The 23321-nt window shown below is 32.6% G+C and overlaps 1 protein-coding gene across 9 annotated transcripts in view; it reads right to left on the reverse strand.

The window, feature by feature from the left end:
- Positions 1-4820: 4820 nt before the first annotated feature.
- Positions 4821-23321, reverse strand: part of LOC129948145 (anion exchange protein 2) — a 140902-nt gene continuing 122401 nt past the window's right edge. For 5 of the 9 annotated variants that reach the window (XM_056059006.1, XM_056059005.1, XM_056059010.1 and 2 more), the window contains 15 exons: positions 18824-18977; positions 18403-18557; positions 18172-18284; positions 17408-17549; positions 17220-17234; positions 16985-17143; positions 16669-16911; positions 16447-16590; positions 8823-8954; positions 8164-8355; positions 7720-8091; positions 6364-7655; positions 6084-6278; positions 5787-6015; positions 4821-5719 (listed from right to left, as the gene is read on the reverse strand). In XM_056059006.1, the coding sequence (XP_055914981.1) occupies positions 5648-5719; positions 5787-6015; positions 6084-6278; positions 6364-7655; positions 7720-8091; positions 8164-8355; positions 8823-8954; positions 16447-16590; positions 16669-16911; positions 16985-17143; positions 17220-17234; positions 17408-17549; positions 18172-18284; positions 18403-18557; positions 18824-18977 (3609 nt within the window). In that variant the 3' untranslated portion in view covers positions 4821-5647. Of the gene's footprint in view, positions 5720-5786; positions 6016-6083; positions 6279-6363; positions 7656-7719; positions 8092-8163; positions 8356-8822; positions 8955-16446; positions 16591-16668; positions 16912-16984; positions 17144-17219; positions 17235-17407; positions 17550-18171; positions 18285-18402; positions 18558-18823; positions 18978-23321 lie in introns of those variants that run through there. The other 4 variants (XM_056059014.1, XM_056059007.1, XM_056059012.1 and 1 more) reach the window with 4 other exon arrangements.

A 23321-nucleotide genomic window follows, 5' to 3' on the forward strand; every position in this document is an offset into this window, starting at 1 on the left:
CCACATTGATAACTTCCCATCCCTTCCGTCAATTTGTCTTGCTTAAAAGTTTGTAGGTTTTCGTGTTGGGTTAAAAAACTTGTCAGTTGAATTATTCTTGAAAATTTTAAAATTAACAACAATATTTTTCATTTACAAAATAATTAGGTTTGAAAATCTAGTTTTGTTAAATAGATTTTTAGTCGAAAACAAATGTTTACCAATTTGTAGCATTTCTAAATTTTTACAAATTGGATAAATCAAATTAATTTGAGACATATCAAGAGCCGAAAATAAATTTTTACCAAATGTTCGTAATGTTTTTTTTTAGATTTTATTGTTTTTATTAAAAATGGACTGTTGGATTTACAAAAAAAAAACTACTGAATATCGAAAACAAAATATTTTTTGTGAAATAAAAAATGTTTGAAGACAACATTTTTAATTTTTGAAAAGCTATTTGAGTCGAAAGTAAATTTTTTACCAATATTGAGTATTGTTTTTTTTTAGGTTTTTATTTTTTAGAAAAAAAACTGTAAATTTTTCTCAAAGTTTAACCTGATGTTACAAACGTTTTTTTTGCGTTGCACACATTTTTTTTAGAGATGAAATCTTTTTTTATTTGTAAAATTTTCGAGGTGAAAATTTCTTTTGTCAGTTTTTTTTTCGATTTACGAACGTTCCTACGTAAGGCACGCACAGACTAAAAATCTATTATTTGGACTCTAAGAACCTTGAAATGGCAAGAAATGACAAATTGGTCCCATTACAATAACTTCCTAATAATTAATAATAGACTCATAAAAATTGCTATGCTATATATGTCCACACGGCATCAAACAGGCCAGCTGTTTTGGCATTGAGTGAAACCCAAATAGGTAAAGATTCCGATCATTCGGAATTCAATTTAAATGGATATAACTTAGTGCCATTATTTTTTCCTCATAATGGATTAGCCGTATATATAAGAAATGATGTTGCATACCAACTTAGCCACAATATGGTTTGTGCTCTAACACAAACTTTAACTTCATGTGGTAAGAATTCTTGGTAAATAAGCACATCATCCACACATGTTTTTTATATCGAGGTCCAAATCTGAACAGAAATTCAACTTTTAACGAATTTGATGCTCTGTCTGACTCCATTCAAAGCATTGTTCCCCATTATCCTTACACTGAAATCGTCATTGCGGGCGATTTCAATGTACGCAATTCTTCTTGGTTTCGTTATTCTGGCCCGTCAACACCGGAAGGAAGGTATGTTGAGATCTTTGCTGAGTTAAATCAGTTAACTCAGCTTGTCGATGAGCCAACTCGAATCCCTGACGTTGCAGGTCAATCCGCCAACACCCTAGACTTGTTTCTTACCTCTGACCCTAATAAATACACAATCAGTGCATTACCGCTTTTAGGCACATGAGACCATTGTATCTGTAAAATTCCCATGTCTAAAAACCCAGTCAAAGAAAAAACTCATATGAGAACCGTTTGGCAATATGAGAAAGCCAACTGAGACGGTCTCAATGAATTCTTCAGGCACTTTAATTGATCACTATGCTTCCTCGATAGTGACGTGGATTCCAGCGCAGATATGGTTACAAATTTAATTCCTTTTGGAATGAGAAATTTTATCCCGAACAGGGTAAAATCTATCAAACCCAAATAGAACTCATGGTTTGATTCGAGCTGTAAAGAGGTTATAAGGATCAGAGATGTAAGTTTCCGTTGTTACAAAGCCAACCCGACTGAGGAAACCGGAATAAGTTCAAACAAGCTAGAAAAACATGTAATGGTCATATTCGTCGAACCAAATTTTTGCATGATAGAAAATTACGGCAAAAAATACTACAATGTCCCAAAGGTAGTAAAAATTTCTGGTCATTTGTAAAAAAACGTACGAAACACCACGTCATCCTAGGTTCCAACACTCATCCACAATGTCACTCCCTATGTAAGCTCGATTGATAAAACCTATTTGCTTACAGCACAGTTTGCTGTTAATTCGACGCTACCGGAAAGTGTCATAAGTCCTCCTGTTCTTGAGGGCGTAAATGATTCTATGGGACGAATCTTCTTTCGCACTCGTACAGTACAGCAAGAATAAGAACGGATAGTATCTCCCCAATTGTTCTGAAGAGGTGTTCTTAATCGCTGGCAAAACCACTGCGTGAACTTTTCCATCTTTCCTACTCTACAGGTCTCTTTCCGAGTGGATGTAAAATAGCATTTGTCCAGCCTGTCCCTGAAAAAGGCGAATCCTCCTCTCCCTCTAACTATCGTCCAATAGCACTCACGTCCCTTCTTTCCAAGGTCATGGAAACGCTAATTAACTATCAGCTTAAGAAATATCTCGAAGAACGGAAGCTTCTTAATGACCGACAGTATGGTTTTCGTAGCAATTGGTCCACTGGTGATCTCATGGTCTATCTCACCGAACATTGGAACAAATCTTTACATCCTTTTGGAGAAAGTAAGATTATGATATTGGCACCAAGCTCTCTTATCGAAAATGCGTGTTTTTGGTATTGATGAATCTCTTCTTCGTTGGATTAGAAATTACCTTTCTAACCGTTCAATATACAAGTTGTTTTGTCTGAAATTCATGAAATAAATGCTGGTGTTCCCCAGGGCTCCGTTTTGTCTCCGACTCTTTTTCTTATATTCATAAATGATCTTATGTCTGCCATTTCTAATCCATTAACCTGTTTCGCCAACGAAAGTTCCCTCAGCTTCTCATATTCGTTTCTAGATTCACATCCTTGTCCTACGAATGTGGAACGGCAGCGTATGATAAGCTCGTTAAATTCCGATCTTGACAGCATTGTACAATGGGGAGTCAAAAACCGTGTAGAATTTAATGCTTCGAAAACTCAATGCTGTCTCCTGTCGTTAAAGCGTAACACACCCCAATGCCTCTATCTATGAGTGGCACTTGCATCCAAGAAACTAATCAACTGTTAGTACTTGGTATGTGTATCACAGATCACCTTTTATGGAACGATCATATATTTGATATTGCCAAAAATGCTGCCAGGTGCTTAGGATTTCTCCGACGGTGCAAGAAATTTTTCACCCCTTCTGATCTGGCTGTAATTTACAAAGCCTTCATCCGTCCAAAGCTTGAATATAATTCGCATATCTGGGCAGGTGCCCCCAAAACAAGTTTAAATCTCTTGGATAAAATACAAAAATGGACTTTAAAAATGATAGGCGATAGAACTATTATAATCGAAACATTTACATCGCTGGAACACCGCCGCCTTTGATGCCTTTCGTTGTTTTATCGATATTTTTACAAACAATGTTCTGTTGAACTTTTTACAAACAATGTTCTGTTGAACTAGCCAGTTGCATTCCTTAAACGATTCAGCCGTAATACTCGCACTTCCAGGAATGCTCATCAGTTTACCCTTGAGCTCAGTTTCGGGCGTACTGTCAAGTACTCTATACTATTCTTTCTTAAAACGCACATCGAAAATGTGGAATACTTTGGCCAAATCTGTTTTTCCCTCCCATTTTGATGTTCAGAACTTTAAGACCACTGTGCACCGGTCCTTTTAAATCCTTCCCTATTTTCCTAATGCTCGCACTGTGTTTAAATATAAACATAAAAGGGTACTAATAACCCTGATGAGTAAGAGACGACAATCAAATAAGAGCTCAGTTATAAGAACTTAGTTCGCTTTTGTTCTTCATCTCATCCACACTGCTTGATAGCAAAATTACGTATCATGCTAAATTAGTTGTATATTATAATTGAAATATAGTTAGCTTATAAGTAATTATTAAATGAAGTGAAATGAAAACTAAAAACCCTTATATAAAAAAAAACTATGGCATATTTAGAAAACTGTTGGAATCTTGGAATGCTTTAACATTTAGGGAGTCATACAAATTAAATAGTTTGATCGTACCTTGTTGGACCACAGTGTCCTAAAATAATTTTAAAACTAAAGTTCTTATTTTAGCCTTGAAATGTGTAAATGTAATGTTAAGATATGCAACACATTACGTTCTTTACATTTTTTTCAGCTTCCTTAACAAAACATTTTTTAAAGATGTGTAAGAACTCGTCTTATTGTGCGAAATCATGATTAAAAGTCTGGATCCGCCCTTGATTAATTTTCGTTACAGTGCACATTGCAGAAAACTGACATCCTTGAATCTTAAACTCGATCAGAAAGTTGTGCGTATTAAATTTTTCTTAGTTATGTAAATAATCTTCATTTTGTACTTCAAATTAATTAAAACTCCAATTTTATTTAATTTTTTATTTTTTTTTTCATTAAAATTTCAATTTCCAATTCGAATATAACGTTATTGACATGACTTGTCCCGAAGATAGAGAAAATGAACTAAAAAAGAATTCTTTTTATTTACGTATAGCGCATTTAGATAATTCTATTAAATAATTAAAGTGTTTATTTTTACCAATATTTTTTTAAGTTATATTTTTTTCTTCAAATTTGATTCTTCTAAAAACTATAACAATTCGTTTGTGATGGTTTCCATCGGAAAATATGCAATACCTTAGTATTATTATTTTATTTTATTTATTTGTTTTTTAATCAATGATTATAATTGTTTGTTCAATTTTAATATTTTTTCTGTATATTTTTTTTAAGAAGTGTTGTACACTGATCACTCGAAAAATATAATATCTATATTAGTTATGAAGTTTGTATGTTATTGGCATATGCTTTAGCTTTACTTTTAAAAAGTTTTGTAAGTCTACTCTCGCAAGTTTGTTTTATATCCCAGGTCAAAAGTACATATCTTGTGTGTTTCTTAGATTTATTTTTTTAATGATGATCCTTTTTGTTGATATAAATTCAATAATTTTTGTTTTTAACTGTTTTACAGTTTGTTTCTGTAGGTAATAGTCTGGTTTCTTTTTTTTTGTTCACTGCGTTTAGGTACCATAATTATTTGTTTTTTAATTTTTAAATTACATAATTGTAAGTGCATTTATTTCTATTATGAACAATTAGTAAAAGTTATGTAAATACAATTTGATTTAAGTTACTTTAATTCAAGGTACAAAATTATTTGTGTTTTTTTTCTTGTATGAAATTTCAAAAATACATCATTTTAATGAATTTAATAAACCAGCTAATAGTTATTATGTATTGAAGGTAGTTTTTCAAATCTAAGTTTATATGCGAATCGCAATTTTAATTAATTAAAATGTCCTAATAACCTACAAGCAAAATGAAAAGAAATGAAAAATAAAACGTCACTACTTAAGTAAATATATTAAATGTATTTTATTTATTTTTAGCAAAAACGAAAAAAAAATAATAATCACAAAATTATTAAATAGATTTATGTTAGTAAGTGTTTTTTGTTTTAATTTTCATATTATTTCCGTGTTTTTATTTTTGTTCCGTAAATTTTGTTTCATTTTAAAGTTGTTGCTCCCGCCCATACATATAAATAAATTTTATACTTAATTTTGTTTTTAATTAACACTCTATCTATACACGATGTTTACATAATGCAATCTTTATTTGTTTTACAATCAAAAAAATATATAATATATATAAGTTTTATTTTTATTTTTAAAACTAACAATTATAATACTTTTATAGACTTTACATTCTAGTTGTGGGTTTAAGTATATTTCTTTTTATTATTAATAATATAGGATAGGCTTAATGTTTGGCTTAGGCCGGTATTGTTGCTTCTTCATAGAAGTCTGGTTCATCCTCTTCTGCATTTGCTTCACTTCCATCCAACTGAAATAAAATGTAAAAGAAACGATAAATTTCTATTAAAATTGTGATGTACAAATTTAAATCTTACAGCTTTCATTTGCTCTGCAGTATACAGAGCTGCCAATTTCTGACGCAAAGGAACCATCATTATCAAAAAGAATGGAAAAGCTAAAGAGATTTTGGATGACTTGACGGCCCAAAGAACAGCCAATAGGAGTACTTGGACGGCTGTGAACATATGCATCTTCCAAGTTGGAACTCGTTTGACATAGGGTGTAGGTGGGTAATGTTTCACAGGCATGAAAAACAGTCTAACCCTGTTCGAGGAGATACAAATTAGATAAGAAGGGTTTAAATCTATAGATTTTTAATAGTTGAAACTTACCTTTCAAAGAACTGAACACCACTCATCGATGCTATACCCATGTATAAGAATACACCAAAAAGTACGGCCATGGGTATAAGCCGGAGGAGTGGAGCCATAGTTACTGATAGGCCAACCATTAAAGCAACACAAAAACCGGAAATTCTTTGTTCTTTGACATCAATGATGCGAGGAGATTCACCAGGAGCGTGAGTTCTGAAAAAATAGTGAAGAAATTAAAAAATTGAGTTCATATAAATCAATCAATGGTAAGCTTAAGCTTTAAGAAAATCTAACTTACCTAGACATCACTGTCAAAGATGATACATGAGCAACTGATCGCACTGTAGCCGCACAATGCCACGGCATTCCAAAGAATCCGCATATCACATTCATAAAGCATAAAAGCACAATATCAAAATGCAATCCGGAACCCTTCTTTAGGCCACGTTCCGGCTTGTCAACAATCAACTCGGATATATGTGATTCCATAAATATCAATATATAAACAAGAATAGCCGGAATCCCAGTTATGAAGGGTATCCAAACAGGTACATTCCCCAATGGCACAAACCATCCACCGCGTGTAGGATCACTAGGTGATATGCCCTCAGGTACACTTAGTTTCTCAGTATAAACTTCTGGGATGAAATAATCAATGGCAACAAATATGGCAATAGCAATTGGCACACCAAAATCTCCCAAAGCTCGACGTGCATTCCGGCCCAAAAAGTGTGAATTTCGGAAGAGTTTCAGGTAGTAGGCTAGTGTGAAGGTGCCCAGGGTAAGAATCGTACAGAAAAGTGCGGTATTTGGCATGTTCATTGGCTTGGAGGGTGGTACGAATATTGCAGTGACATTATGGACCTCGAGTGACATATTCATCGCTGATGCAGACTCATTGCCCATCATCGCATCCACAATAGTCGGTGGCGGTAGATTGTAATCGGCCAACAACGGATGTCTCTTGTAGACGGAAAAGAGCTTCGTTATGGTCTCGACTATGTAAATCAGGGTGATCAGGGCCGAGAAGATTTCCTGAGTAAACCTTGTGAATAGCCTCACATAGACACTTCCTTCGAAAGCCGACACCGTCAAGGCGATTACCGCCAGCCAGATGCCAATGTACGCTCGAACAGTGAGGAAACTGAAGTTATTCTCTTGACAGAATTGGTAGAGGGCTTCGTCGAAGAGCAGCAATGGTCCCGTGGTTCCAATTATAACCAGCGGTTGTCCAGCCAGTGTATGGAACACGACTCCGACAACAGAGGCGGCCAACAGTGTTTCCGAGATCCCTATTAAATTGTGCGTTTTATCAGAGGCCAAACCACCAAAGGTGATCGCCGTTGACAGACAAGCGAAGTACATAAAGACGGTGGCCGCCAGCGTTTCTGTGTTCAAGCCATCCAAAATATCACTCTTGTACATTGGCATACGCCGCTTTAAATCATTCCGAAGACCACCCCAAAACTTGTGGGTCTTCTCAAGGGGATTCATTTTCTTTTTGTCATCGTCTTCGTCTTTCTTTTTCTCGATTATTTTTACATCTTTCTGTAACTGGGATTGGACTTTGGCCTCTTTAGCTTGCTGACTCTGTAATAAAATCAATTAATTATCATGTTATGGAAGGCTTTGAGAAAGTAATTCAAGAATTTACCTGTAGTGCTTTTGTTTTACGTGATCGAATCCAATCCTTCTTGGCCTTAAGCTCGGAAAATGGCAAAAGATCATGACGATCCCAGTTGCCAGGTGGAAGGACAATCGAATCATCAAGGAACTCATTGATAGCCGAAAGAAGATCCTTGCGATCGTCTGCCTTATAAGCAATCGAATGAAAAGTCTCATTAGCCATAAGCGTGGCAATGGAACGACCGACTTCATGATAGTCCAAATCAACGGTCTTTGGTCCCAAAAGGATGAACATGAATCGAACAGGTATCGGAACTTCTGTGATGTTTTGCATAAATACACCTTCGGCTAAACGCACAAAGGCTATGGTCGGTGTTTCAAGGAACTCAACAGCACCAACCTATAAAATAAACAAAAATTTGACTTAAGATTTAAGAAGTCGGATGAGGGAGGCAAGAAATTTGAATCTTACCAAAACGGTTGTAGCTTCAGCGCCAACAGGAATCCTCTTAAGAATAGTGTCGTTTTGAAGCTTCTTTAGATCTTCTTGGGATGATGTATATGTCATGTCATCTTTCATATCGATTTTTAGGTCATTGTTCTTCTTGCTGCCAGCTATTTCACTGGCAGGCACGATCTTTGGCTTTTTATCCTCAGAAAGGTTCTATGGGATCAACGAAATATTTTGTTAATAAATATATAAAATATGTTTTGTCTTCCACCTGCTTGACAAATAAAACACTAAACAAAAGGACATTCAAAAACAATCCTGGTCCATACAAAAAGTGTATCTATATCAAGGTAACGAAGGACACACAACACATGCAAGTAAGTTTAAGTTTAGGGAAAATAAGCGAGCTGAAAAGGAAGGCGTCATCTCTTCTAGAGTGCTTAAATAAAGTTAACCTTTCTTTTTTTTTAATCCTCAAAGGTTTTCAAAAAAAACACATTCTAAAAAAAACTGCACTAAATCTAACAAAATAAATTAAATTATTGTTATAAGATTGTAAAACAACAATAAAGCTACAGTTTTTTTTTGGTTTTTTTAGTTTAATAAAAATTCATAACTATAACTTTAAGAAAAAATAAAAACTATTAAACAAAATCTATAGAAGCAAGCAAAAACTTTACGCTTATGTAGGACATTGTTGAATGTCGTCTGTAGGCGCGATCAATAAATTGTGGTGGGGCTAAAGTTGGGGGTGAGTAAACATTTCGACGAATCGGCAATTCAGTGCGTTGATCATTTCCCATCCAAAGTAACTTTTATTGTTTGTTAAATCATTGGTTTTTGATTTTGATTTTCAATTAAAAAAAAAAAAACAATAAAAATGCAAAGAAAAGGAAAAGAAAATATTTCGATTGGTTGATTTTTCTCTCATCTATTTTAAATAATTTAGATCTGTTTTTGATATTTTCTAGTGAATTTTATGTATTAAAAAGTTTTCAATGAAATGAAGGTAAAAATTGAAAGAAAACCAAATGTGGAAATGTGAACATTGTCTTTTTGTGTTTTTTGATTGTTGGTGTTATGAAATGTTTTCTGAATACAAAATTAGGACTCGTTAAGATGCATTAAAAAAAAGAAAAGATGACTTGGTAAAAGTTTACGTCATACAATTTCTTACACAAAACCCCACCCACAAAATATCCCAAGAAAAGACAGAATTTAGAATGGTTCAATATTTTGTTATAAGCTTAGTTTTATGAAAGGAAATGGTTTTTTCTTAAGGAATTAAATACTGTTTTTTAATTTAAAACACAAGAACAAAAGCGAAACAAAGTAACAAAGGATTAAAATTGGAAAGTCAAGGAATACTTAAAAGTTTACAATCTATAAATCATAATTCCAGCTGAATTTTCAGTCAGTGGGCTTCTGACCCGATAACAAATGTTTTTGTGTGCCATTTTAAATTTCAAAACAAATGTCAGTAAGTATTTTTAAGAAAATCTCTCATCGAACCTTCTAATCTGTTAAAATCTTTAAAATAATTCATATTTACAACATTTTATTTATTGGAATTTTATACATAATCAAAGTATCAAAGTAGAAGCCTGATACATTTTTTCCTTATAAGAGTAAGGTTCCAATTGTATATGAATATACTTGCTGATGTGAAATCTAAAAAAATCTCAAAAGTTCCTTTTGCCATGGCTATTTTTAAGGTTTAAAACATCAAACATCCTAAATTTAGATTTTAACAAATCTATAGACAATATCTAGCTAACTGTGACCTTAAAATAACGAGTTATCCATTTTGTGGTTTTAAAAGTATGAGTCTGAAATTCGACATCTGTAATTAAACCAATTTTTTTTTTATTTGATAAACTGGCATTTACTAAAATCGCTTAACTATTCAAATTGTTGAAACAACATACAAAAATGGTGATTCTGCCACAGGCACATATCGTGCATTAAGATGAGATTATGTCTTGCATAGTCGTTTAACTACGCATACGCAAGCAATTTGCGAAATTGTCAAGAAATTTGAAGATATTGTAAGGCCTGTTCATTAACGTTACCTCGCACCACTGAAAATATCGCTGTTGTAAGTGAAAGTGTTGCCTAAGACCCGATTGTTTCAATTCCTCGTCGTTCTCAGGAATAAGGACTGTCTTCCGACACATTTGACGTGTTTTGAATTTGGCTTTACATCTACATCCATATAAAGTCCAGCTTATACAACAACTGAAGCCAGCTGACCATTCACAACGTCGTAAATACGTCGAATGGGTGCTTGAACAACTGGCTGTGGACGGCAGTTTTTCGAACAATATTTTCTTCAGCGACGAAGTACATTTCTCACTTGGGGCTCGGTGGGTAGGTTAATAAACGAAATTGCCGTACTTGTTGTTCAGAGAATCCTCAAGTAATTGAGGAGTGACAAAAAGTCACTGTTTGGTACTCTCTTTGGTCCGGAGGTGTGATTGGACCTTACTTCTTCGAAAACGACGATTGGACGATTCCATCAATTCCAAACGTTATGGTAATTTGATAACCGACTTTTTTGTGTACCTGCTTTTGAAGAATATGACCTGAAGAATATTTGGTTTCAACAAGATGGAGCCAATCAATATAAATAAAGTCAAAAGTACGCTTTTGATGAGTTCCGTTTTTTAGTAAAAGTTATCGTATGACATTTTAAAGGGTTGAGGGCAAGGCTATTTTTCCCACACCAAAATGTGAAACTATCAATTTCGGATTGTAAAAGGATACGATCATGGGTGGACTTTTTAATCTTGAAATTTTCATGTCATCAGCAAAACTGAGAACTTCACTTGATTGTAGACATGACGATACGTCGTTAATAGACAGAATGAACAAAAAAGGGCCAAGATTGCTTAACTGGGGAACACCAGATTGAGCAACAAAAGGTTCTGAAAGACAATTTGTAAATTTTGCCTCATAGGACCTGTTTTCAAGGTATGATTTGATCCAATCTAAGAAAAAATGTTGAAAACCAAGAGCTTTGAGTTTAAATAAAATGATTTCGTGGCTTATTTGGTCAAAAGCTTTAGAGAAGTCAGTGTATACACAGTCAACTTCATAACCTTGTTCTATAGCGTTTGAACATATGTTTGAGAATGTGAGGAAATTGGTAACGGTTGATCTTTATCTCAAAAAACCATCTTGCTGTTCGCAAATGTGATTTTTACTAAAAACTGCATCACTTTCACAAACAACTTGTTCAAACAATATTTAGGAATGCAACAAAGTTTTGCAATGGGCCTGTTGTTTGTTATATCCACTCTGTTACCTTTCTTGAAAATTGGTGTTAGAAATGACTTCTTCCATACACTGGGAAATGTCCCTGTTTCAAGAGAAAGTTTGAATAAGAAGATAAGGGGTTCAACTAAAGCATTACTACACTTTTTTAATACTATCGGGGGAACGCCATCGGGACCGGCTGAGCAGTCATCATTCAACGCGGATAAAAGATCAAGGACCGTACTCTGTAGCACAGGGTTGTGACTACTGCTAGTTTGCAAAAAGGAGTGAAAATTATGAAAATATACTTCATCAACTTCTTCAGGGCTATTAACAAATGACTCACGGAAATTTGTTGCGAAAGCGTTACACATATCAACAGTTTTATCTAATGAAAGGTTTTCGTAAGTGAGGTGAAAGCCATCTAATTTTTTCTTTAAGCTTAAAATTTTCCAAAATTTTGAAGGATTCTCTTTCAAAGAGGTGCACATATCAGTAACATAGCTAGCATATACAAAATAAGAAAGAAGCTTAAATTGGTTAAAGATTTCAACATAGAAAGAGAAGTTGATTGGAGACAAAGTTTTGATATAAGTTTACCATGCTTTATTTCTTCTTTTACGTAGTAAACACAATTCTTTCGTGTACCAAGGATGTCTAAAGTTTGAAAATTATATAAGCACTCAAAGGAATTACTGTGTTCAGTAAGGTGATAAAAATGTCCAAAGGGGGGTGATATTTATCAATATTAGTAATTCCTGATCTAGATTCTAGAGCAAGAGTACTAATAGCGTCAGAAGAAAAGACTAACTCGAGAATTCGATTTTTGGAGTTTTTGATGCAGCTTGTTTGCTGCAAGTCAGTAAGAAGGACTTTATCGAGAAGAGATAGTTCCAATTGTGAAGAAGAAGGATTCGTTTCCGGTTGGAATCCAGACAATGTGTGGTAAATTAAAATCACCTAGAACTAAAAAAGCGTTTAACTTCTGAGCACTTGAAAGCCAACATTTGTCAAGTTATTGCTGAGATACCGCCCAATATGTGTGAAAAAGTGGTCGAAAATTACCTCAAAATAATCGATGTTTGCAACAATTCGCGTGGGGGAACTTTAAATGGTGTACTGTTTCAAAAATAATGTCAACGTCCAAAATTTATAATAAAAAAAATATAACGAAATATTTTATATTTATTTACGTTAACTTTTGAAACCCCAAAATGGATAACCCTATAGTTTTTATCTTACTAAAAAACGCACTCACCTCCTGTTACATAAAAAAGGCAGCAAGTCAAAAATCAAAATCAATTCTTTTAGTTTTTATTTAAATTTAAGTTGTGTTCTGTATTTAAGAAAAAAAATGTTACTAATATTAATGAAGCAAATTTGGTTAACGAATACAAAATGCCTCTCTTGATTTAAGTCTGGCGATTTTAGTCAGCCAAAAATTTAGCAGTTTTAGGTTCACTCAAACAATTTCGGAAGAAGTGCATGTGAAACCAGGGTGTTAAACGATTTTACCAATACGGAAGATAAAATAAGCTTCTGAAGTCATTTAATTTCTGAGCAAATTTATAATAAAAGCATTATAAAAAGTTTTCCAATAAGAAGTTTCATTTTCAAAAGTCCACTTTTTGAGCAGTTGTGGAATCGGCTAAAGTGATTGTTGATAAATGACATCCAAAATGTTTAAATTTCAATCAGTGTAAGGTAATAGTCGCATTTATTCATTATAATAATCATTTTCGTACAAATATGTCGTTTCTGAACAGAGCTACCAGACGCTTAAAAAATACGAATGGAAATTTTTTCCAGTTGCCTTTTTAAGGTACAAAAACATTCTTGAGACAGACAAAGCTTAGGATATCTGCAAAAACTTAAGAAATGTAAGAATATTATGAAAACACAGCTAATTTAATACTTTTTTTTATATTTCATAGGAATCATTTTAAAATTTCTCCTTAGAAACAATGAACTGTGACAATTATCATCTGAAATTATTCAATCGAATTCAATTGAGTTGAATTGTCTCAAACAGACGGAATTGAAATAATAGTTAATTTAAGTATCAAAAAGAAGTAGCCCTCACATGATAGTTAGTGCGTTATACTATCATGCCAGAGGTCTTGGGTTCAACCCCTGACTGTGTTATCTAAAGTTTTTTGACTGGTACTGTCTCTTTAGAGGAATTGAAAAATTCTTCAAGAATAATCCTTGTCATGAAAAGTGTTTTCTCAAATTACCCATTCGGATTCGGCTTAAGACTGTAGGTCCCCTCTATATCTGACAACAGTACTTGCACACAGAAATGGTTGAAAGTTGTAAGTCACTAGGCCTTAGTTCTCAACGAACTGTTGTGTAACCTAATTTATTTATTATAACTATCAAAGATATGATAGTCAATTATCAACTTAGCCGATTCCAGCTTTCACTTTAAGGGGGTCATCCCATGTGATGGGTTCAAAAAATCGATTTTTTGTTTCATTTATTGCTATTTTAATTTGTCTAGAATACGGAAGTAGAGGGGTCCATGGAAAAATATGGGGTGAAGTATCTTACGAGTACATATGTATGTAAACGGTGATTTTTTAAGAGCTTGAGAACTTTTAAAAAAAAAACGCATAAAATTTGCAAAATCTCATCGATTCTTTATTTGAAACGTTAGATTGGTCCATGACATTTACTTTTTGAAGATAATTTCATTTAAATGTTGACCGCGGCTGTGTCTTAGGTGGTCCATTCGGAAAGTCCAATTTTGGGTAACTTTTTCGAGCATTTCGGCCGGAATAGCCCGAATTTCTTCGGAAATGTTGTCTTCCAAAGCTGGAATAGTTGCTGGCTTATTTGTGTAGACTTTAGACTTGACGTAGCCCCACAAAAAATAGTCTAAAGGCGTCAAATCGCATGATCTTTGTGGCCAACTTACCGGTCCATTCCTTGAGATGAATTGTTCTCCGAAGTTTTCCCTCAAAATGGCCATAGAATCGCGAGCTGTGTGGCATGTAGCGCCATCTTGTTGAAACCACATGTCAACCAAGTTCAGTTCTTCCATTTTTGGCAACCCATTCACTGAAAATTCGACGTTGTGGCAGATCGTTCGGCTTCAGTTCTTGCACGAGCTGTATTTTATACGGTTTTACACCAAGATCTTTGCGTAAAATCTTCCATGTGGTCGAATAACACAAACCCAATTGCTGCGAACGGCGACGAATCGACATTTCACGGTCTTCAGCAACACTCTCAGAAACAGACGCAATATTCTCTTCTGTACGCACTGTACGCATTCGTGTGGTTGGTTTAATGTCCAATAAAGTAAACTGAGTGCGAAACTTGGTCACAATCGCATTAATTGTTTGCTCACTTGGTCGATTATGTAGACCATAAATGGGACGTAAAGCGCGTAACACATTTCGAACCGAATACTGATTTTGGTAATAAAATTCAATGATTTGCAAGCGTTGCTCGTTAGTAAGTCTATTCATGATGAAATGTCAAAGCATACTGAGCATCTTTCTCTTTGACACCATGTCTGAATACTAATGCATGAAAATCCTAACCTCAAAAAAATCACCCTTTAAATCAGCATACAGATAGTTGAAATTACTAGCTACTCATCAGTTATCATCTTTAATGAAGGTTTTGAAGGTAATTTGAAAGTAATGTCGGTTATGGGATGCCATATAGGACGCGAAGCCCATACTTTAGTTGTGAACCGTGATGAAAAGCGAATCTAACGTTCTGAGCGGCGCGTAAGTGATGCCGTTAAACGAGCCAGAATCGATTCAAAAGCTGCTTTGAAAGAATTTCAAGAAAAAGAGGAAGGCATCCCCGATTGAAAGGTAAGTTGATATGTTCATAGTTAAGAGGACTTGAAACTTAAAACGAGTTTTTCTCAAAACTGTGTTTTTTTAAACTCAAAAACTGCTTGACCTAATGACTTGAATCTTGATGTAATGGATTCAGCACATGTAAACGCATGGAAAGAACTATCGACAAGCAAAAATTCCAAAAATGTCGCCAAAAAAACGGAATTTTTTTTTTCAAATGTTTCCCAAAAGTCCAATTTTTGGTATATTTATTTGATGATTGTTCATTCCATGCATTTAGACTCACAGATTAAAACGCCGTTTACTTTTTTTGTTTTAGATAAGCACATCAGCGGGAATCGTGGAGAAGTGCGAACCCATTTTTTGAGGTGGTGTTGTTTACACCGGTGTAACTCGTGTTCTTTACAATATTTTTAATTCAAATTTAATATTTATACTGTCGAACTATGTTAATAAATGATAATAAACTTAATAAAGTTGTATCTATTTACTGGTCGTTAAAAAAACCCTAAAAATTGCTTAAAATACAGGCCGTCACATGAGATAACCCCCTTAAAAGTTGTCATCTTTTGACGTTAGACAAGTTATTTTCACTCTTAAGTATTTTTACTTCAAATATTCTTTTTAAATGAAAAAAAAATATTAATTGATTAATTTATTGACACTCGACAATATTGCGTTTTTGTGCTCTAAAATTAATTTTTTAATTCAGCCAGCGAGAGATTTGTTTTGATTATATTTGCCAAAATGTTTCATATTTTGCAAATAACCATTTTTTTGGTATAAAACTAAAAATTAAAAATAATAAAAATTTGTTTTCCAAAAACTGAAAGAAACACACCTGGCCTACAACATGTTTTTAGTGACTTTTTGAATAATTTCAATATTTTTGGAATATTTTATATTATTTACCGAAGACGACGGAGACTTAAACGGATCCAATACAAATTTGCAAATCAGTAATTCAAAAAATAAAAGTATTTTTTTGTGTAGGTTTATAATATTATGTACAGTGAATAAAACAAAAATGTAGCTAATTAAACATTAAACAAAAAAATAAAAACAAAAACGAAAACATTACGCACAAAATAAAATTAAAAAAAAAGAAAGTAGGACATGAAGACATTATATGAATACATTTTTACGATTGATTATTTTGATTATACGAGTAAATAATAAATATTTAAAAATGATTAAAAAATTGAAAAAATATTTAAATTATTACCTGTAGACTCGTATAGCTGTTGTACTTTTTTTTCGTGAAAGGAAAATGTGTCATAGAATTTTCATTCACATGTCGATGCCGCAACAACAATGATCGCATAACAGTGGGCTTGTCATTACTTGTTATCAAATCTTCGACTACCATCTATAAAAAGAATAAGAAATCAATTTAAGGATGTTATTGGTAGGTGTTTTTGATTTAAAAGAAAATCGTCTTTTGTACCTGTTCTACAACTCTGTAAGCTACAGCTGGTAAATCCTTTTCGTCTAAATCTAATAGCACCACACCAGTTTCCAAACATCGTCGCAAATTCAGCAACGAATGGAAGGACAGAGACGCCACATGGGGCTTACCCCATCTGTCTGAGCCTTCTTCGAGATCTTCTTCATATTTGATCCAACGAGCTGTCTCCTTCCATTCACGTTCCTCGCCAACGCCAACCAATTCATCCAATTGGACAAAGATCTAAAATAACATTCATTTTGAATATTTTAAGAAACTATCTTAAATTTGAAAGAGTACTATAATAATAATTTACCTCATGTGGACTATGGTCGAAAGCTTTCTTCGCTTGTAGAGCTGCCAAACTGATTTGTGGCAAGTCACGGAGTTTAACTGATGAATGACGTACTTTATGACGTCGCAATCCTCTTGGATCGTCCGATCGATGTGAGGTCAACTCATTGAGAGCAGCTTCCTTTAACGTTAAACAAAAACACAAATATTAGAATCAAAAATAATTTATTAAAAAAATATTTGTTAAGTCAAACAACCTTCTTCGGCTTTTTCTTTTGGCAAAACACATACATACACACACAAGGATTTTGAAGCAAAGGGATAGAGATAAGTTATTTACGATTAGCGATATTTTTATTATGGTTTACTATAAAGGATTAATATTTTTCTAAACTAGCTTTTGAGTTAAAAAATGAAAAAAAAAAAATTCTCTGTCGATTCTTACCTCCAATTCATTATCCTCCGGTTGGACTGATACCTTTCGAGCGTTGATATCTCTAGGTTCGGCTCCATTTTCTTGCGGACTTTTGGCGGAATCGGATGTGTCTTGGTGAGAATGCTTCCGCTGTCGATAATACTGATGGCGACTAAAATTAAACAAAAACAAAATGTTAAAATTAAAGGAAAAACAAAATTTACGAGCAGAATGTTTTTGTGAAACTCAATGAATGAAGCTCATAAATCAAATTAATTATGGGGTCAAAATGTCTATCAGAAGGTTTTCTTTTTGTTTTCCAAGAAATTCCATTGAAATATTTCATTTTTGTTTTGCTCCTCATGATGGAGTTCAAAGGTGTCTAATAAATTTAAATTAATTGCTAATGGTTTGAAAGATAAAAAAGTTTATGAAAGAAGGATGCGTTGGATTTATGGTAAGTTGTGAAATAGAATAAAATTAAGCAGTTTCAAGACTGTATTTGGAATTTTGAATTTTTTGTATTTACTTTTAAAATTTAAGTTAAGAAACAGTAAAAAAAGTAAGTTTAAAAGAGCTTTGATAAAATTAAAATGAATGAGAATCAATACGTTTTTCGGAAAAATTCAAAATTCCTTACAACAATTTTTGATCTCATATAAAAACCAAATCAAAAGATCCTAAATTTAATAGTACATAGTTTTTAAAGAAATGGTTCATACATTTTAAAAAAGAACAAAATTGCAAATTAAAGGACATAAAAATACTTTTTTAAATCCAATTTTTTAACTCACCTCTTCCGTCGCTTTCTTTCGTGTAAATTATCATTTGGTTTTTCTTCTAGACTCGGGGGAGATACAACAACTCTTTTCTTAGCAAATTGTACGTGTTTTTCGTCACCTGAATCCTTTTGGACAGAAATAAAAAACAAATATTTTACAAATGCATTTTACAAAAGTTTACAGAAGTAAATAATTTGAAATATATTTTTCTGTAAATTTGATTTTTTTGAATAATATTCTTACTGAATTATGACCATGTTCAGCACGTTGCGATACTAAAGGACAATCTTCTGGAATATCATCATAATTTTGTATTGTAATTGTGCAACTTGGCTCCGTACTATCATTCTCCGAATCTTCTCCAACTATAAATTCTGGGCCACTCTTGTTCCGCTGTTCTACAAAATTGTTTTGATATATGTTTTGATAAAATAAAAATAAGATTTATATAATTTAAAATACAATTTTATTTCATATTGAAATTAATTTTAATTATTGAAAATATTAAATTCTATATGAATGAAAAATTACATAAGTAATATTTTTCTTAATATAATCAAATTTATATTTCTTTTTAAATTGTGTCTTCATTTCATTTTTATGAAAGTTGTGAATGTAAAAGTTTGAAATAAATTTTGTTTGGTATTTGAGAATTTTTGCTTACGTTTCTGTTTGAAGGGTCCAACTGCGGACTTTGGTTCATTTGCATCTAGAAACGATGATACATCAAATTTGTCTTTAAGATTATTGGAACTGGCGAAGACCTTTTCCATTTCCGTATCCAGGAGGACCAAATCTGGGTCTTCATTTCCTCCTGCCTGGAAATAGAAATTAAATAAATAAATAACATTAATCAATTGCTTACTTTTTGGAAATTAAAACTAAAATTATTAATAAATATGTTTGGAATAATAAATTAGAAACAATCATTTAATAAAAAGTTAACCATGATTTTCTTTAAGCATTTACAAATTTTTAATATTGGAATTACAATTCAAATTTCTTTAAAAATCGTAATATGTTCGTATTACAAACGAATGTGTATAAAAGTCATAATTTTATTATTATTTTTTTCAATTCATAATAAAGTTATTTTCATCTTAAATGACATTCGTAAGACATTGATTACATATAAAATTGTTGTTGTCCAACCTTCAAATTGATATAATGTAAACAAGACACGCAAATTAATAAATTGATGTTGATCGTTTTAAATTGATGATCAAAACATGATGTAACTTTATCCATATTTTTATTAACAGCGTATTTATACAATATTAAATTTTAGAATATTTCAGCTTTATTTGATGAACATTATGGCTTTTGATAAGAAGTTTTGATGTTCATAGCAACTTTGAACTTACAATTAATTTGTTTTTAAAAACTATATGACGTTAAATAATAATTGTTTACTTTTGATAAAAGACTTGTTTGAGAGTTAATACTGATTTTAAGGGTCACAAATAAATTGCAAAATAATATTCGTTACTGAAACATGACTTTAGAAAAAAAAACTACATTAAGTTAAATTTAACCAAATTAAGTATTCAACACTTCCTGACCAATATATAAAAAAGAGGCTGCGATGCGACCCACACTGATAACTTCCCATCCCCTCTGTCGATTTGTTGCTTGTAAGGTTTAAAGGTGTTCGCCTTTTGTTAAATAGTTTTAAATTTCCAACAATATTTAGCATGTGATGAAATAGTTTGATTTCAAAATCAAAACGATATTTTTAGTCGACAACCAATTTTTACCAATTTTAGTAGCCATTCTTAAAATGTGTGTTTCTGATATAAAGAAATACTAATATTGGATGAATGAAACAAATTTGAAGTCAATATCTTCTATTGCTCACGAGGTTAAACAAACTAACGATAGAACTTATATTACATTCATTCTTAGATTATAGATTTAAAATGCTTTAAGCAATTTGCAAAAAAAAAGCTAAACTGAAGTATTGAAAAAATTTACTTTAAATGTTGTAAACTGAAACCAATAAGTTGGGGTGACTATTTTTACCATAGTCCTTTTTTTTTATATAATTTGCAGGGGTTATTAGTACCCTTTATATGTTTATATTTAAACACAGTGCGAGCATTAGGAAAATAGGGAAGGATTTAAAAGGAGATACCGGTGCACATTGGTCTTAAAGTTCTGAACATCTAAATATGAGGGAAAAACAGAGTTGGCTAAAGCATTCCACATTCTCGATGTGCGATTTAAGAAAGAATCTCTATACTTGACAGTATGCCCGAAATTGAGTTCAAGGGTAAACTGATGAGCATTCCTAAAAGTGCGAGTATTACGGCTGAATCGTTTAAGGGGTGGAATACAACTGGCTAGTTCAACAGAACATTGTTTGTAAAAATATCGATAAAACAACGAAAGGCATGAAACATTGTGGCGGTTTTCCAGCGATGTTTCGATTATATAGTTCTATCGCCTATCATTTTTAAAGAACTTTTTTGTATTCCATCCAAGAGATTTAAATTTGCTTAAGGGGCACCTGCTCAGATATGCGAATTATATTCAAGCTTTGGAGGGATGAAGGCTTTGTTAATTACAGCCAGATCAGAAGGGGTGAAAAATGTCTTGGAAAGTCGGAGAAATCCTAAGCACCTGGCAGCATTTTTGGTATTATCAAATATATGATTGTTCCATAAAAGGTGATCTGTGATACACATACTGACAGTTGATTAGTTTCTTGGATGCAAGTGCCACTCACAGATAGTGACATCGGGGGTGTGTTACGCTTTAACGACAGGAGACAGCATTGAGTTTTCGAAACATTAAATTCTACACGGTTTTTGATTTCCAATAGTACAATGCTGTCAAGATCAGAATTTAATGAGCTTATCATACGCTGCCGTTGAAGTTCCACATCCGAAGGACAAGGATGTGAATCTATTAACGAGTATGAGAAGCTGAGGGTACTGTCGTCAGCAAAACAGGTTAATAGATTAGAAGTGGCAGACATAAGATCATTTATGAATATAAGAAAGAGTATCGGAGACAAAACGGAGCCCTGGGGACCACCAGCATTTATTTTATGAATTTCAGACTTGTAACCATCCAATACAACTTGTATTGAACGGTTAGAAAGGTAATTTCTAATCCAACGAAGAAGAGATTCATCAATACCAAAAGCACGCATTTTCGATAAGAGAGCTTGGTGCCAAACTCTATCAAATGCTTTTGAAATATCAAGTGCAATAATCTTACTTTCTCTAAAACGATGTCTTGAAACACGACGTAAAGGAACTTGCCTTCTAATACTTGCACGGCTATAAATAAGATTGTTCCAAAATTGATGGTGATATGACTGACCCATTGATTAATTTTATAATAAAGAACAGCTAAATGTACTCTCCGTGTTTATAAAGCGATGGACGATATATAAGCTTGAGCCTTTAATTGTTCTGTGGAAGTTCGAGTCTATTGAACCATGGGAAGAAACCGAGACAGAAGCTTATGAATCTTCTTTGTACTCCTTCTATTCTGTTTATATGGACATGATATTCTGAAAAGGGAGCCTATATGCAGCCATATTCCAATATTGGTCATAATGATTTGTTAAAGTTAATCTTGAATGAAGAAAAATACCTAGGTCAGAAAAAGTAGAGAGTTTAGTCAAATGAGAAAAGTGTTATTGATAATTGAAAGTCAAAACATTTTGTTTGCGTCGAAAACACATTGATTTACATTTGTCTATGTTTAGTAAAACCTTATTTATTCCATTCGCGAAAACTATTTAAATCATTTTGTAGGAGAAAACAGTCGTCAAGTGAGTCAATTCGTTTGAAAATTTTAATGTCATTAGCGTAAATTAAAACAGACGAGTGTTTTATGATAGAAGGTAAGTCGTTAACGTACAAAATAAACAGGTAAGGTCCTAAGTGGCTACCTTGTGGTACCCCAGAGTTGGTATAAAAATATGATGAGCGCTCATTCCTAAAATGATCTATTATATAAGTATGGAGATAACGGGAACCGAATATCAATTTTAAAAAAATTTGCATACTGTTTTTTTGTAGAATTTAATTTTCTATAAAAAAAACGGACTGTTGGATTTTTGCAAAATATTTACTAAATGTTGAAAACAATACTTTCCGTCGGATAAAATAAGTTTGGAGTTAATTTTTTAATTTTGAGTAGAAAATAAATGTTTACCAAGTTTTTTTTTCGGTTTTCATTTTTGTAAAAGAACTGTCAGTTCGATTTTTTTCACAATTTTACTAAATATTTTACACAAAATTTGTTTCAAACCAATATCTCAAATTTTCGAAATGATATTTAAATCGAAAATCAATGTTTACCAACTTTTAGTACTGTTTATTTTAAGGTTTTTATTGTTTGTAAGAAAAACTGTCAATTGGATTTTTCTCAAAATTTTATCGAATGTTGAAAACAATGTTTTTTTTATAAAATAAAATAAATTTGAAGCCGAGATCTCATCTTTTTGATAATATTTGAGTCCAAAAACTATTTTTATCAACTTTATGTATTATATGTGTTTAGGTTTTCATTGAAAAAAAAACTGTAAATTCGATTTTTTTCAAAATTTTACCAGATGTTAAGAACGTTATTCTTCATTGCACAAAATTGTTTTAAAGATAGAATCATTTTTTGTTCGTAAGATTTCGAGGTGACAAATATTATTTTCAGTTTTTTTATTTATAAAAAAAAGTTAATCACACTTTTAAAAATATATTTTTTTGGCATCACGTTACAATACATAATATAAAATTTAATTCAACTCTCTAGCTGCATCTGTTCGTGAGATATTTAGGGTTATCCAAAATGTTCACCTTTTTTGTCTTAAAAATGTGTGCTGTAGTAATCTCTGAACCTCATTCTTATATTTTAAATCTCTCTCTTTGTAAAGGTGAAAGCAGGACCCAAACAGGAAATATCTAACTATCGTACAATCTGCAAACTGTCCACCACTCGAAAACTTTTTGAAAAACTTGTGTGTGATAAGTTTTCATTTTTGCTTAAGGAAGTAATATCGCCTTTCCAGCCTGGCTTTTTGTATCGGGCAGGTCGACAACTACTAACCTTTCCTTTTTCACAAACTACGTTCTCAGTAAAATTGATGCAGAGTATCAGGCTGACGCCATCTATACTGACTTTGTAAAAGACTTTGATAGAGTCAGCCA

This window comes from Eupeodes corollae, chromosome 2 (genome assembly GCF_945859685.1).
Source record: "Eupeodes corollae chromosome 2, idEupCoro1.1, whole genome shotgun sequence".
NCBI lineage: Eukaryota > Metazoa > Arthropoda > Insecta > Diptera > Syrphidae > Eupeodes > Eupeodes corollae.